Source organism: Geotrypetes seraphini, chromosome 4 (genome assembly GCF_902459505.1).
Source record: "Geotrypetes seraphini chromosome 4, aGeoSer1.1, whole genome shotgun sequence".
In the NCBI taxonomy this organism is placed as follows: Eukaryota; Metazoa; Chordata; class Amphibia; order Gymnophiona; family Dermophiidae; genus Geotrypetes; species Geotrypetes seraphini.
This window is the reverse complement of record NC_047087.1, coordinates 237,182,295-237,199,539: the sequence shown is the minus strand read 5'-3', so window position 1 is coordinate 237,199,539 and position 17,245 is coordinate 237,182,295. Positions and strand designations below refer to the sequence as shown.

General features: G+C 45.2%; 1 protein-coding gene across 1 annotated transcript in view; it reads right to left on the bottom strand.

Moving 5' to 3' along the window:
• Positions 1–17,245, bottom strand: part of ANTXRL (ANTXR like) — a 125,780-nt gene that overhangs the window by 77,445 nt on the left and 31,090 nt on the right. The window contains exons 4-6 of the mRNA XM_033943828.1: positions 10,657–10,738; positions 10,520–10,553; positions 4,136–4,215 (exon numbers count right to left, since the gene is read on the bottom strand). Coding sequence (XP_033799719.1) covers positions 4,136–4,215; positions 10,520–10,553; positions 10,657–10,738 — 196 coding nt within the window. The remainder of the gene's footprint in view (positions 1–4,135; positions 4,216–10,519; positions 10,554–10,656; positions 10,739–17,245) is intronic.

Below are 17,245 nucleotides of genomic sequence, written 5' to 3'. Positions count from 1 at the left end.
GTCACCGCCGAAAACGGGGAAGAAAACTAGCAGTCGCTGCGGTGACGGGGACAAGGCCATTCACCGACCGCGGAAACGGTGAACAGGTTTGTCCCCGCGGGCCAATGTACCCCCTTCTAGGAACCGCTATTTACCTGTGTTTCACCGCTCCTCGCTCGTCTGGCCAGCAGGCCTGCCTCCGTCCAAATGAGGCGGGCCCGCCCCTCCCCTCCCCTGCCTCCCAATGGCCTCCCCTAAGATCGCCGGCAGGAGGGTACCCAACCCCTCCTGCTGGACCCCCCCCCCCAACGAACCCTCCCACCCCGGAACCCCCTTAGTCTTACTTTTCAAGTTGGACCGGACAGCTCCTCGCTCGTCTGGCCAGCAGGCCTGCCTCCGTCCAAATGAGGCGGGCCCGCCCCTCCCCTCCCCTGCCTCCCAATGGCCTCCCCTAAGATCGCCGGCAGGAGGGTACCCAACCCCTCCTGCTGGACCCCCCCTCAACGAACCCTCCCACCCCGGAACCCCCTTAGTCTTACTTTTCAAGTTGGACCGGACAGCTCCTCGCTCGTCTGGCCAGCAGGCCTGCCTCCGTCCAAATGAGGCGGGCCCGCCCCTCCCCTCCCCTGCCTAACCCACAGGATCCTAGGGCCTGATTGGCCCAAGCACCTAAGGCCCCTCCTATAGCGGGAGTGGCTTTAGGTGCCTAGACCAATCAGGCCCTAGGATCCTGTGGGTTGGGCAGGGTAGGGGCGGGCCCGCCTCATTTGGACGGAGGCAGGCCTGCTGGCCAGACGAGCGAGGAGCTGTCCGGTCCAACTTGAGAAGTAAGACTAAGGGGGTTCCGGGGTGGGAGGGTTCGTTGGGGGGGGGTCCAGCAGGAGGGGTTGGGTACCCTCCTGCCGGCGATCTTAGGGGAGGCCATTGGGAGGCAGGGGAGGGGAGGGTAGGGGCGGGCCCGCCTCATTTGGACGGAGGCAGGCCTGCTGGCCAGACGAGCGAGGAGCTGTCCGGTCCAACTTGAAAAGTAAGACTAAGGGGGTTCCGGGGTGGGAGGGTTCGTTGGGGGGGGGTCCAGCAGGAGGGGTTGGGTACCCTCCTGCCGGCGATCTTAGGGGAGGCCATTGGGAGGACCGGCAGGAGGGGTTGGGTACCCTTCTGCTGCGATTGTCGGGAGGGCCGTTGGGGGGGTCTACATGAGGGGTTGGGTGCCCTCCTGCCGTGATCGCTGGGGGGAGGGGAGACTTGCAGCCGTAGCCGCGGTCACTATGCTAATCACGGCAGCATTTAAAGTACATGTCGTGTTTGTTTTTGCATTGCTAGCCCCAGGGGTGGTGGAAGATTAGTGATTGAAAAACTGTATGAAAAATAACTATTTTAAATTTAGTGATCAAAATGTGTCAGTTTTGAGAATTTTTATTAATTAATTTTTTCTCTGCGTGTTTTGTTTTTGTATAGTTATTAACTAATATTTAACTAAGTTTTAAAGTTTTAAAGAATGTTTCCTTTATACGTAAATAAAGAAAAGTGAATGGGATTGCAGTGGCGGTGACGGGGCGGTGAATGGGATGGCAGTGGCGGTGACGGGGCGGTGAAGAGGATGGTGAGACGGGGACGGGGCGGTGACGGGGTTGGTGAGACGGGGACGGGGCGGTGACGGGGATGGTGAGACGGGGACGGGGCGGTGACGGGGACCAATTTTTTCACCGTGTCATTCTCTAGTGGATAGCATAGCTGGTTTAAAAAAAAACATTTGGATAAATTCCTGGAGGAAAAGTCCATAGTCTGCTATTGAGAGAGACATGGAGGAAGCCACTGCTTGCCTTGGATTGGAAGTATAGAATGTTGCTACTATTTGGGTTTTTGCCAGGCACTTGTGACTTGCATTTACCACTGTGAAGATGGAATACCAGGCTAGATGGACCATTGGTCTGACCCAGTAAGGCTATTCTTATGTTCTTACAGGCTTAAATAGCAAAGTGAGCTGGGAGTGGCTTACTAAGATCGAGGCTAGAACTTGATGGAATGGACCCAGACAAGGATATCTGTTACTATTGATATATAAAAAACTTTATTAAAGTGATGTATAGGTGATATTTAACCCTAGCCAGACTCCAATATATACTGTATACCTGGCCATCTCTCCTCTTTATTGAGTTGTTGTGAGAGGGGCATTATGAGACATATTTGGTGGTCTTGTAGGAAAGTGAGTTTTTTGGAAAGCGGTTTAACGTCACTTGCAAAACTGGTTAGGCATCCAGCTTTCTTGGGACCCTGGCATCTATCTCCTTAAAAAGCAAGTGCAGGACCTCTCCATGTCCAAACAATTACTGATACATTGCAGTGTAAACATGGCTAAGTTGACTATTTCAACCTATTGGAAAATGGAGACTGCCCCTTTGCGACTTAAATTGTTGAATAAATTGTCTTATATTTGTGAAATGGAAAGAATAGCGAGCATAGGAAAACTTTGTACAAATAGGATTTTTTTTGTTGAACTGTGATTAGTCAAAGGACAACTACTGTGTCAGAGTGCTATTTCGCTGTTGATACAACTGTTGATTAAAGTTACTGGTCTTAGTGGAGCACTGACAGCTAAGAGCTGCTGGTGTGGGGGTGAAGGGATAATTATTTTAAATTATAGATTCTTTACATGTACGAAATAAACAGTACTTGAAACACCTAGGTATTTGGAGATATATTGCTATTCTCCCAGACATATATCTTTTTGTGAGGACAGGTGGCAGTTATAAACACTATGTCCTGATCTGAATTACATGATTAAGGGGAGAAGTTTGGCAAGCTTTTTCCACACCTTGATTTACATATAAACATGATGACAGATAAAGGCCAAATGGCCCATCTAGTCTGCCCATCCGCAGTAACCATTATCTCTCTCTCTCTCTCTCTGAGATCCCACGTGCCTATGCCAGGCCCTCCTGAATTCAGACACAGTCTCTGTCTCCACCACCTCTTCCGGGAGACTGTTCCATGCATCTACCACCCTTTTTGTAGGCTAACGGTTCCACAGGTTGTTGAATCCAATGATAAAAGAATAACGCTGCTTGTGTGCCACCTCACAAGCAGTGTTATTCCAACGGTTTGGGGCATTAAGCTGTAAAGTTGTGGCCTGATGCTCTCTGGCCAGAGACAGAGCTTTTCCTTCCTCCTCCACAAAGCACATCTCCACTCGCTGATCCACTCTCCACCCCACCCCGATGAAGATCACAGCTCTCCTCCCCCCCCCAATCCAAGCACCCATTCCCCAATCCAGTCTTCATATCCTAGATCCAAGTGATCCCCCAATGAAGCCTCCAACCTCCATAAGTCTCTCCTACCCCACACGTGTCTATAGCTGTGTGCCCTGGTGGTCCACTGGTTTCTAGGCAGGAGTGCCGCTATTGGTAGCCTCATGATACTACTGCTAGGAGGTCATATTTCTGGATTGAGGGGTAGGGGTAAATTAGGATAAATGAGTAATGGTTGTTGGCAAAGGGAAGGGAGTTTAAACCAGGCTCTTCTGTGGTAAGGATGTTCTACGAATACATGTAAGGGATGTAGTCATTGAATATTAGTTGAGTTGATTATAATGGAGAACTGCATACCCCATCCAGGAAAACTCTCTCTCTGATTACTGTATCTTTATTTTCTGTTTCTAGTTATTTTTGCTACTATTGCATTTGAAAATCTAATAAAGGTCCTGAAAATGAACAAAAAAAAAGAAAAAATACAGGCCAGTTTAGAAGGGCAAAGTGCAAAAAGGTTTTGCACAAATTAAGGGCTACTTTTACTAAGGTGCACTAGAGTTTTTAGCGCACGCAGGAAATTACCGCACGCTATGCTTCTAGAACTAGCGCCAGCTCAATGCTGGCGTTAAGGTCTAGCGCGCAGGGCAATTCAGTGCACGCTATTCCATGCGTTAAAGCCTTAACGCACCTTTGTAAAAGGAGCCCTAAAATTCTTCCCCCTAAAGGAAATTAATTCCCAAAACCATCTTAAAATAGCTGCTCAGACCTTTAGAAACTGGGAGGTATCTCTGTATGGAAGGGAGGTACATACCCCGCCCCCCCCAAACCAGCCAACTGGATTCCTCCATCTGACTTTTATTCTTCATGAAAGGATAGCCACTGGACTTGTAAGGATATTTAGGGCTTACCTCTTGTTCAGCATAGTAAAACTGAGCATCCTGAAGTTCCCCATCAGTCAAAGCGATTATCACACTGGCTGCCCGAACTCCTGCATCATTGTGAAATAATACAGTCAGAACTCTGCTCAGTCATAAAGTTCCACACAACAAATCATTTGACAATAAGAAAGCACACTATGATAAAGTTATCTTGCACCACTCACTGAAATCTCAAATGAAAATATTTCTAAACACTCAAGTATACATACAGAATCCAGATGGTTCAGATAAAACCTTTAATCCCCCTAATATTTAAACCCTACAGCCAGTGTTGATCTCAGATGCTAATTGTGCCATTTAAAATTATACCCAAACCTGAAGAGTAAGGTTGCCAAGTGGATCTGAATTCACCCAACTTTGATCCAGTCCTGGGTTTATTCTATTGCAAGCAATGCATGCAAAGAAGTAAACCCAGGATTATGGATCAGGAAAATATGGCTCCAGATGGCAACCCTACTGAATACTACATACCAGCACTGAGGCCCAGATTCTCTAAAAGTGCGTCCCGATTTTAGGCAGCTGTAGGCGTCCTACAGCTGTCTAATCAGCCAATCGGGATGCACGTTTTTTTTAAAAAAAATGCTCCCCAGGCAGGCCGCCTATATTGAAGGCGATAGGCCCTGATTCTGTATAGGACGCCCGGGAGAGGCGTCCTATTCAGAATCGGCCTAAACTAAACCCCGATTCTGTAACCGGCGTCCATGTTACAGACGCGGGTTAGAGAATCGGGTTAGATTAGACACGGCCCGCTACACTTATCGCGGCAAGGGATCTCTCTGCCGCTATAAGTATAGCGGGCCGCGGCCTGTCCGATCGGATGCCCCCCCCCGACATTACCGATCTCCCTCCCACCCCGACACTACCGATGCTGGCAGGAGAGTGCCCAATCCCTCCTGCCCGAAGACAGCGCACCCCCCTCCTGCCCGAAGACAGCGCACCCCCCTCCTGCCCGAAGACGGCGCACCCCTCCTGCCCGAAGACGGCGCACCCCTCCTGCCCGAAGACTGCACACCACCACCCCCGGCGCTAACAACCCCCAAAGTAACCTGTTCTTCGGGCCAGACGGTTCTTTCCCGTCTAGCCGGTAAGCCCGCCTCGTCGAAATGAGGCGGGCTCGCCCCTTCCCGGCCCATCCCACCGAAGCCTAAGGCCTGATTGGCCCAGGCTCTAGAAGCCTGGACCAATCAGGCCTTAGGCATAGCGGGTCCGCCCATCCCCACTAAGTCTAAGGTCTGATTGGCCAAGTGGGGATGGGCGGACCCGCTATGCCTAAGGCCTGATTGGTCCAGGCTTCTAGAGCCTGGGCCAATCAGGCCTTAGGCTTCGGTGGGATGGGCCGGGAAGGGGCGAGCCCGCCTCATTTCGACGAGGCGGGCTTACCGGCTAGACGGGAAAGAACCGTCTGGCCCGAAGAACAGGTTACTTTGGGGGTTGTTAGCGCCGGGGGGGTGGTGTGCAGTCTTCGGGCAGGAGGGGGGTGCGCTGTCTTCGGGCAGGAGGGGGGTGCGCTGTCTTCGGGCAGGAGGGATTGGGCACTCTCCTGCCAGCATCGGTAGTGTCGGGGTGGGAGGGAGATCGGTAATGTCGGGGGGGGCGGTTGGTAGTGTCGGGGGGGGGCGGTCGGTATTGTCGGGGGGGGGGGGGGCATCCGATCGGACAGGCCGCGGCCCGCTATACTTATAGCGGCAGAGAGATCCCTTGCCGCGATAAGTATAGCAGCTGCGTCTACTTACAATGTAGACCAGCATTTTGCTGGCCTACATTTTTAAGGTTTCTTCCTCTACTAGGGAGACGCGTAGGGCCACCTAGGTTCGCCTAAGGCCCTTAGGCGAGCTTAGGCGTCTTGCGGGTCTCCCTAGGCTCCCGGAGGTGCCTTCAGGCCTGCCTGGGGAGCATTTTTTTTTTTAAACGTGCATCCCGATTGGCTGATTAGACAGCTGTAAGACGCCTACAGCTGCCTAAAATCGGGACGCACTTTTTGAGAATCAGGGCCTGAATATCCAGGTGTAAAATGGCTACCTTGGCTCTGTCCCTGGGCCTTCCCAGCAGTAAGTAAATATTTTCAGCTGTATTGTCCAGATACTGTACCAGGGAATTCTATATATGGCACCAAATGTTGTACATAACAGAACAAGTAGGAATGGAACTGTACATATCAACCGGAGATAATAACAAGAGGGTTGTATTATAATAATCAAAAACAGTCTATATTGCTATGAACAGTCTATATTGCAATATTAGATCAGACTCGATCAGACCCGACAAGTTCCGTGTTTCGACTCGAAAGCCTGCTTCAGGGGTACATGAGTCATCCAATAAGTGATGATCGTAGGGTATCAACAGAGAATAATGACTAAAAGTGGCTGCAGGAACCAAGAAGCTCTGTTTAGCGGTTAAAGCTCTGTGGAAAAACCTTATGTGTGCTCACCTCACTAGAACTGTGTCTGCCTGCAACGAGTGCATATAAAGTTTTTCCACAGTGCTTTAACCGCTAAACAGAGCTTCTTGGTTCTTGCAGCCAATTTTAGTCATTATTCTCTGTTGATACCCTACGATCATCACTTATTGGATGACTCATGTACCCCTGAAGTAGGCTTTCGAGTCGAAGCACGGACCGTGTCGGGTCTGATCAAGTCTGATCTAATATTGCAATATAGACTGTTCATAGCAATATAGACTGTTTTCGATTATTAAAATACAACCCTCTCGTTATTATTTCTGGTTGATATGTACAGTTCTATCCCCACTTGTTTTGCTACTGATTGCTTCTTGTGGGTTTTTTGTTTCCTTGTGTTTTGTTTGCTGCCTAATGTTATATGCTATTTCAACACTGATTTTTCAGCACAGGAAAGCATAATAACAGAAGCAAGTGCCAAAATGTGCCAAAAACAGCAGCTCTAAATGAAACTACACTTATGTACTCAGTTATAGAATAGCGCCTAAGGGCTAGATTCACAAAGCAAACCAATTGTGTACCGATTGGTTTGCGACCCCTTTGTGACCAGATTAACCTCTCCTGCGATCCGCTTCGAATCCGTGCATGCAAATGAGGGGAAACGCATGCAAAGTAGGCAGGGACTCGATTCACAAAACAAAATTGGGACACCGATTGGGCTGGCTGATCAAGAATAGAAGCATCTGCTGGGGACCAGTCGCACACATCTCTGTTGACTCTCCTGCTCCACTACCGCCCTGCACTCTGGCCCAATCTTCCCCTGCCACCCTGCACTCTGCCCTGATCTTCCACTCTGCCCCTGGAGGTTTTTTCCTGCCCTGCTCCCCCTGGCTCTGCCGCCTTCCCTGCAATGCGAGCCCGCGGGTTTAAAGTGGGGCTGCATGCCGCAGTGCAGCCCCGCTTTAAACCCGTGGGCTCACAGTGCATGGAAGGCGCAGAGAGCAGGGCATGACCAGCTGAGTGTCGGCAAAGGGAAGAGGCTGTCGCCGCCGGCGTGGATAACAAGAGCAGGAGAGTCGGGGCCTGTGAGACCTGCCGAGCTCCAGCTGCTGAGCTAAAAAAGTGTTTAAAAAAAAAATCTCTGCAAGCATGTTTTTATCAGACATGCTAGTTTTGTTTAAAGAGTTGTTTTTTTTTTCCTCGCTCCCTTTCAGTGGTGCCCATTATATGCAGTGAATATTCTGAAATAACTTTTTTCCCTTCATTTTCTTTCATACCTATGCTGTTTGCAGCCTTAAAAAAAAAAAAATCTATGCCGGCCCCGGAGGTCCAGCACATGCGCAGACCATCTACAGATGGTCTGCACATGCGCTGGGATCGCTATCGAGCGATCTGGGCAGGAAGATGGGGGCGTTCCTCCGATCGCCCCATCTGCATATTGGGGCTTCAAGAATTCATCGGACCTGCCGATCAGGCAGGTTCGTGAATCTAGCCTTAAGTGTTTCCGCATGGATCTGAAAAGGGGGTGCAATGATGATAGGGACATGGGCGGGTCAGAAGTGTTCTCTTAAAATGCATGCAGTGTTATAGAAGTAAGGGGATCTGCACCTAATTTGCACGCCAGGACTTGTATCTAATTTCAGTTGCTCCCACCCAACTTCCTGTACTATCAGCTTAAGAGCTAATTTTTTGGGGGTGCTGATTTTTGGGTGCTATATACTGAATGTAGCCCATAATGCTGCTGAAAATCACGTGACTGGCTCCAGTGAGCAGGAGCAACTCCTACCTGGATAACTAACCCCTGCTGTATATCAGGCCCAATGCTTCTAAGATGAAAAAAAACAGTCAGATTCTTGTTGAATTTCCTAGACTATGACTGCATTTCTTTTCTTAGTAATGCCTAACTTATTTTTAATAGCCGTTGTATAACATCCAGCATTTTTCTACATGGTCACACAGACAGCTAGAATTATCTCACATTCCAAATACTGGCAGAGCTGTAAGATTTCATTTTTAAATATGGGAACTGTAAAAATGTATCTGGCAAGAACCAAACTTAGGAAAGAAAACAAAGTCACCCATATGATACTCATGTAGGTCCACTTGAATGTCCAAAAATAGAGACTGACAAATGCAAACAAACAAGAAATTTCAGATGATATCTTTTGATTGGACAAACAATACATTTTGGCCCAGATTGTCAAAACGATGCAGTTCGAAAGGTGCCAGTAGGCGACTGAATGGTGCCTATGTGTTTTAAATGGCCATTAACGATGCGGTAATTGACGTGCCATCAAAAACCAATGAAAAACTATTTAAGAAAAAAAATTAGGCTCCACGAGGCACCTAAAAAAAAGGTGCTTGATTCACGACCACGCAGATGCTTACTGAGTGAATGTGGCATGGGGGGGGGGGGCGGAAGAAGGAGGGGGACGGAGAAGAGGGTATGGGGGGCGCCACCACCCCAGGTGCCCCCTACCCGCACTACGCCACTGCTTCCCCAAATATCAGAAAAGAATCAACAAAAGAAAGCAATAGAGTGAAGGAGTAGCCTAATGGTTAGTGCAGCAGACTGCAATCTTAGGGGAACTGGGTTTAATTCCCACTGTACCCTAGGTAAGTCATTTAACCCAGTGTTCTTCTGCCGATCAGTGTCCCCTGCAAGCGCGTGTCCGTCTTCTTTCCGGCTTGGTTGCTCCTTATCTTCAATGTTAGCTGCACAGTGAGTGACATGCAGCGTGCAAGAGCAGCTGCGCGCTGTCCCAACAAACAAGTGCAGCTGGCGCTGAAGATAAGGAGCAGCTAAGCCGGGAGGAAGACGGACACGCACTTGCAGGAGACACTGATCCGGCTTCGGCAGAGGCTGGATGGCCCTGAACAAGTAAGGGAGAAAGGGGGAGGGGCGAATTTGGGACAAAGGTTGGAAGGCAGGGAGGGGAGACACGAACTCGGGACACAGAAGGAAGGGAGGAGGCATGAATTTGGGACACAAGGGGATAGAAAGGGAGAATTGTTGGGGATGAGTGTGTGAGAGGGAAAGATGGTGCACATGGGGAAAGGAAGAAAGAGGAAAATGTTGGGGCTTAGAGAGAGGGAGGAGTGAGGTAGAGATACATGGGGAAGAGAAGGATGAGAGGGAGATATGGTGGTGGAGAGGGAACAGAGGGACAGATTGAAGGGGATGCAAGGGGAAGGAATGTTGGACATAGTGATGGAGGGAGAGGTGTGGCATGGTGCTGGAGAGGAGTGATAGGAGAAATGGGCATGGGACTAGTGGGCAATAGTGAAAAATGCTGCACATGATCCGGGGATGAGAGAGGGAAAAATGTTGGATGTGGCAGTGGAGGGAGTGGGAGAGATGCACAATGGATCGCTCTCTCTCTCTCTCTTTCCCCACTCCCTGTATACGGGATGGAGACGGGGACCGAGTTCACGGGGACGGGATGGGGACCGAGCTGTGGGGATAGGGCAGAGATGGGGTTTTTTCAGTCCTAGTAGATTGCTGGTCCACAAAATAATTCTTTTATTTCTGCCAGTCCATAGGTGTAAAAAGGTTGAAGAACACTGATTTAACCCATTGCCCCAGGTTCAAAAAAAATTTAGATTATGTGCAAACTAGAGATGGAAAAAATATCTGCATGAAATGTGTACACCAATGCATACATCTAGGAGCATTATAGAAATAAGTAATAGTAGTACATAGTAATGCTAGAAAACAGAAAAATATCTTAAAACATTTTCTATTTATAGTCCAAAAGGGAAAAGTGTGGCACAGTATGGGAGGGGGAAGAAAGGTTTATGGGAGATCAGAAGATAACAGCACATTATAGTTCATATTGGGAATGATTTTACACACTTTTTTCTACATATAAAACTTTTCAAATGTGAAAATAAGCTAACTGAAGGACAAATGTCTGAGAGCATTATTTCTTGAACTCTAAATATAATGCCAAACTTACCTCCATAGTTTTCATGATAAATTTGCTCATTTGCCTGTAAATACACATTTTAAAATATGTTAAAGTATAATTGCAGCACAGTAAAAAATGAAGAACTTGATTCATGTGTAAAATCAAAATGGATCTGTGGTATTTACCCTTTTAAATCCTTCATGCATGAAAGTGTCTCCTCCAGGCACTTCGCGCTGAAGAACTTCCAGACCTCGTCTTATGGCTTCCCTTTAAAAAACGCATTTCAAACAGTTCATATTGTTCTGTAGTTTATAACCATATAGAAACCTCATTCTCAGACCTGCAGAGGATTCTATACACACTAAGGCCCAGATTCTCTATAGGGCGCCAATATTGGTGGCCGTCGATTGCATGTCAATCATGCTATGGCACCCTACAGGGAATCATGCCTCTGCGAAAGATAGGCACAGGAAATGTAGGCCAGGGTTTTTCAAGCCTACATTTCCGGCACCTATATATGTCATGACTCACACCTACATAGGTGCTTTACAGCGCCTAACCCCACTTCCGGCATTAGTCACTCCAATAGTGGTGTCAAGTGCCATATAGCACCTACATAGGCGTGATTCCAGTGCCTTTTATTTAGGCGCTGGTAGTCGCTTTATTTCTACCATTTTCACCATTTTAAATAGCGTTTCTCAATTAACAGGTGCCGGTAGGGTGTCTACCGGTGCCTAAGGGCTCCTTTTACGAAGCTGCGTTAGGGCATTAATGTGCGGAATAGCGCACATTACACTGCCCCGTGCGCTAGCTTTTGTTGTTACCTAGTCATACTGAACCAGATTTTCTATCGTCCTTTCAGTTTGAAGCCGATGCAACTCCAATTATGACTCAAATTCGCAATTTGGGGGTTGTGTGTGATTCTGCACTAACACTGAAGTTTCAGGTCCAGAAAATTATTTAAAATGTACTTCTGATATTAAGAATCTTGAGAAAATTGAAAAATTTGTTATCATCTAATAATTTTCGTACAGTGATTCTATCTATTGCAGGGGTGTCAAAATCCCTCCTTGAGGGCCGCAATCCAGTCGGGTTTTCAGGATTTCCCCAATGAATATGCATGAGATCTATTTGCATGCACTGCTTTCTTTGTATGCTAATATATCTCATGCATATTCATTGGGGAAATCCTGAAAACCCGACTGGATTGCGGCCCTCGAGGAGGGACTTTGACACCCCTGATCTATTGCATTCCCCTGTTTCAATTACTGTAACTGAGAATTAAAAAAAAATCAGCTTAAAGCTTTCATGTAATTGATGTATTAATGACATTGTGACATTGTGCAAGAGTTATTGTTCTATTTTTAACTATTCATTATATATTAATAAAAAAGACTGAATACCAGAGCTTTACAGATGGCACAAAATTCTGTGGCACAAGTTCTAGTGAATTGTAATCGTTTCATTCACACCTCTCCTATGAATATAGGATAAAGTTAAAGTGCTTTGCTTGGTTCATAAAATACTAACTGGACAAACCTCTGCAGTTGTTGCCACAAAATTACATATCTACCAACTGGAACACTCACTAAGGGCTCCTTTTACAAAGATGCACTAGTGTTTTTAGCGCACGCACCGGATTAGTGCATGCTATAGCGTACGCTACCCGAAAAACTACCGCCTGCTCAAGAGGAGGCGGTAGCGGCTAACGTGTGCGGCATTTTAGCGTGCACTATTCCATGTGTTAAGGCCCTAACGCACCTTTGTAAAAGGAGCCCTAAGATCTGCTAATAAATCTTTACTGGATGTACCTTCTTTACAGATAATTAAATTGGAAGAATATTAGACCACAATATTTTATATTGCTGGTCCTTATTTATGGAATCAGCTACCAATTGGAATAAGACAGCTAAAGGATTTTGCAAAATTTAAAAGACAGTTAAAAACCTTGCTGTTTGTGCAGGCATATGGAGAACAGAATGGAACAATTCATCATGGCTAGTCCATCATGGGACGTTTCATCGCAGCTGTGCTGAAATGGCCATGCTAAACAGTCCCACTCTGATTCTGGAGCTGGCTGGTCAGTTTTCGGAGGTATAAACTTTGCAGCAGGAAATTTTGCTTTTAGTTGGCGTATAAGGGAAATATAAACAAGACCTACGGTTTTGTGTTTTCAAATTTGTAATTAGTTGCTCACTCTGTTTTCTCTCCCCCCCCCTCCCTTCCCAAACACATTGCTTTCAAGTCCAGGTTGAGTGCTGAGTCATCGCGGACAAGGAAGAGAGGGGTAAGGTATAATTTTTTTGGGGGGTGGGGGAGTATTGCCACCCCAAATGCTGACTCAGACTCAGACTGAGATGATTCATCGTGACCAGTTCATTGTGCTGAAACGGCTGTGATGAACTGGCCGCAATGAAATGGCCGTGATAGATTGTCCTAGATCCTATGGAAGATGTCAGTGGCATAGATTTTCAGTTGTATTATGGAGTCAAGAAAAATGGAGAGGTGAAGCAGCGTATTTGTTAACAGAAGGATTTTATGTATTGTGTTGTCTTTGGCTTAAGTATTTTATCGTATTGTGAATGTATATGCTGTACTCCGCTTAGAACTTGTTGTGATGACGCAGAATGTACATAAGAACATAAGAAGTGCCATCTCCGGATCAGACACTGGGTCCATCAAGTCCGGTGATCCACACACGCAGAGGCCCCGCCAGGTGTACCCTGGCCTAGTTTTAGTCCGCGTATCACTGTATGCTTCTCAAGGGAGATGTACATCTAATTTACCCTTGCCCGTATCATTCTATGCCACTCTTAAGGAGATGTGCATCTAGTTTACCCTTAAATCCTAGAACGGTGGATTCTGCAATTACTTCCTCTGGGAGAGCATTCCAGGTGTCCACCAGTCGCTGCGTGAAACAGAACTTCCTGATATACATTTATTTTTAAATAAATAAAATGAATAAAATTCAGTGAAAAAATGTTTTCTCTAGAAATTCTATAACTGGGTGTCCACATTTGCATGCCGCATTTGAATGCAAGTGTTACAGAATACTGTTCACTTGTTGCATTCAGATGACCACAGTTATGCCAGGTCTATGGCTGGTCTAACTGCAGATATGTAAATGCAAGGGGTGCTTGCACCAAGTTACATGGGTATTCAATAACAGAATCTGGGTGCCCAGATGCTATTATGGAATAGGATCTCTCTGTATACTAATAATAATAATAATTTTATTTTATATACCGCCATACCCAAAAAGTTCTAGGCGGTTCACAACAATTAATTGAAATACAAACAATGCAAATCATTGAAATCAACAAGTTATATGTATATAATATAATAAAATACATACATGCCATATAAAGAGGGTACAACAATCTTAAAAGAATAAAAGATTATAATAATAAAATATATTAAGAACTCAGCCTGTTAAATAATTGAGTTTTTATCTGCTTTCTAAAATCAAGATAAGAACAGGCATCAAGCACAATTTTGGCGAGCCATGAATTTAGTTTGGCCGCCTGGAAAGAAAAGGTTCTTTCCAAAGAACCTTTTATAATGACATAATTTTAATGAGGGAAAAGCAAACAAATGTATTCTTCGAGAACTCATATTGTTATAACTCAAAGTGAAGTGAGGGTTGAGATAACTCGGTGACATACCAAATACCATCACGGCAACAAAATGGAAGTGCTCACTTATAGAATTGCCCTCTAAGGCCAAATTCAGTAAATGGCGCTGAATAGTAAGTCAGATCAAGCAAAAGTAGGGATGAAAGGTTGACTATTTGCCTGGGAAATTGTCTTTAAAAAATGTATTGTATTCACAACATGGACCCATGTTTCAGCAACGAATTTGCCTTCTTCAGGGGTAAAAACATTAATTATCTGCACAAAAGCAATACATAAAAAATGATTAAAATTTATAGCAAATCTTAAAAAAAAAAAACATTGAATAAATGAAAAAACATAAAACCAAACATATTACTGAAAGGACATACAAAGCATATAAGAGAAAAGTAAATGGCAGGGAAAAGTTATGCTCAAAACTAGTCTTTAAAAGGTGCTCCAAGCTGAGCACTCTTTATAGAATAGCGTTTCCTGCACCCAACTTTGGGCATAAGGATTTACACCGACTGAAACCTGGTATAAATCTTGATTGACAACTTGGGCACGTAGCCCCCCCAAATTCTATAAACACGCATAATTCTTTTCGGTTTGCACACAAGCGGATTTGTACGTGGATCCTTATAGAATTGCGCACAGCCAAATCCATACATAAATCCATATTAGAGCCCATTTCACATCAGTAATTATTGACTATTAACAGCTGATTAACTAATTCATTTGCATGTGTATCTCAAGATTACCTAAAAGTTTGTGTGCCCAAATGTGGGCACCATTTATAGATGCCAGAGGCAAGTACTTAACTCCAGTTAATAAACCAACACGTTAATGTAGTTGAGTAAAGGAGGGCTTTGGATCCATATACACTACACTAACATGTTAATTTACTTGTTTAACTTTCCTTTACCCACAAAGCTTCATGAACAAAACAATCGCTTTCCACAAGATGGATGATGCTACTTTCTAAACGACAAAGTGGGTGAGGACCCTAAATTTTTTAATGAATAGACAATTAATTGACAGGGTGATTGACAGCAGTGCCATATCTGAGTGCTCGAAGGAAGCAGTGGAGCAGCAAAAATCTTCAGCTCCTTATTACTTTTTAATCCGTTAATTAGAGAGTTGGAAGTAATGGTTCAATTTTATGGATACCACAAAGTTGGAAGAGAAAGGAGTAAATACTGCAGAGAATGTACTCTTAATATAAAATGGTTTAGAAAAGCTAGAAAACAGGAATGTTCACTGGTGAATAAGATTAAATGCAGATAGGAGAGATGATGATTCCAGAACACAATAGCATTCAAGTAAGCTAGAGTGCAAGGGGCCCGCACACTTTCTTCCTTCCTCCCCAATCCACCCCGCATATGCTAAACCCTATCTTTGCTGGTGGTGATGTAAAGGCCCATCAGTCAAAGAGGGCTCCTGTGCGAGTCCCCATAAGTGTAGCCAGAATAGTGCTCAAGTTAGCAGTGTGCTTCAGCTGCTGACGCCGGGGTTTCTGTGCTTTCTCAGTTCAGTGTCAGTCACGTAACTAAACATGCACAAGAGTGCCGGCATTGGCGGCTGATGTGCACCAGCTGACTTAAGCCTGCTCAGACAGCACATGCAGGACTTGCACAAGAGAACTATTTGGCTGGTGGGACCAGCCATTAAAAAAGAGGGAGCTTGAGTCCAAAGTGGGGGAGGGCTAGGCCCCCCCCGAGGACCCCACTGACTATGCCCCTGCTATCCAGTCTGCCCATCCATGCCATCTACTTTCTCTTTCACGCCCTTAGAGATTCTATGTACTTGTCCCAAGCTTTCTTGAATTCAGATAAAGTTTTCACCTCCACCAGCCATTGCACAAATTTATCACCCTTTCCATGCAGAAGTATTTCCTCAGTATTTCACTTTCATCCTAAGTCCCTACATTCCAGAGTTTCATTTCAAATGAAAGAGACTCACCTCCTGTGCATTCATGCCATATAGGTATTTACACATCTCTATATCATATCTCTCCTCTCCCACCTTTCTTCCAAAGTAATACATATTGAGATCTTTAAGTCTGTCCCTGTACGCCTTATGACATAGACCACTGATCATTTTAGTAGACGCCTTCTGGGCCGACTCCATCCTGTTTATATTTTTTTGAAGGTGCAGTCTCCAGAATTGTACACTGAGATCTGCATAAAAGTCAGTCCTATACTTACGCAGTGATCCATAGCCAGTTTAGTACTGCATTTAACAGACTGTATTAGCCAGTGCCACAAACCCAGAATTTCAATGCTGATGCCCAGGCATTGGATTTCTGGGATTAATGCTGGTGGCAGTCAGCAAAATACTGATCACTGCTGTGGGAGTGGGGTTTCAGAATGTTGTGGCGTAGTAGCTTAGCAGTTAGCATACTGGGCTTGATATCCAGGGATGCTTGCTTCAAATCTCACTGCTGCACCTTGCGATCTTGGGCAAATTTTTAATCCTCCATTGCCTCAGGTGCAAAATTAGATTAGTAGTAGTAGTGCTGGTAAGCGAAAATTAAGTGGGTAACCTTCCCCAACCCCTTGTTTTATTACCTACCCCTTTTTATTTGTTTACGAATTGTATTTAATCCTTCAATTTTTTTACTCCCTTTTTCACATGTTTTGTTTCGTTAAAATAGTTCCAATTGTCTTGTTATGTTTGTTTTTTTAACCTAATTTTTAACTAAATGTAAATCGCATTGGATTTGGATTTTGTGATCAAATCAAATATTTTAATAAACTTGAAACCCTTCCCCCTCCTCCTAGATAAATTCTCCCCCAAAACCTCCACTTAAATAATCTCTTCCTCCCCAAAACATCAACCAAGTATTCAGATCCCTGAAATGTAACGTAATCTTATTTGTACTCTAACTGTAATCTATTTGTTATATCACATAGTAACGTACAGTCAATTTAATATCCAATTTGCAAGTTCTTCCAGAATTAATTCAGCTACCTCTCCTGCCTTGTAACCAAAAAAACACAAACAAAAAAAAAAACTGTTGTAACTTCACTGGAAATGTCCAGTTAGCTCTTTTGTAATCCGCCTTGAACTGCAAGGTATAGGCGGAATAGAAGTCCCTAATGTAATGTAATGTAAGAGCCCAAAAGGGAAATCCCATACTCATCTTCCAGGGCCCTCCGAT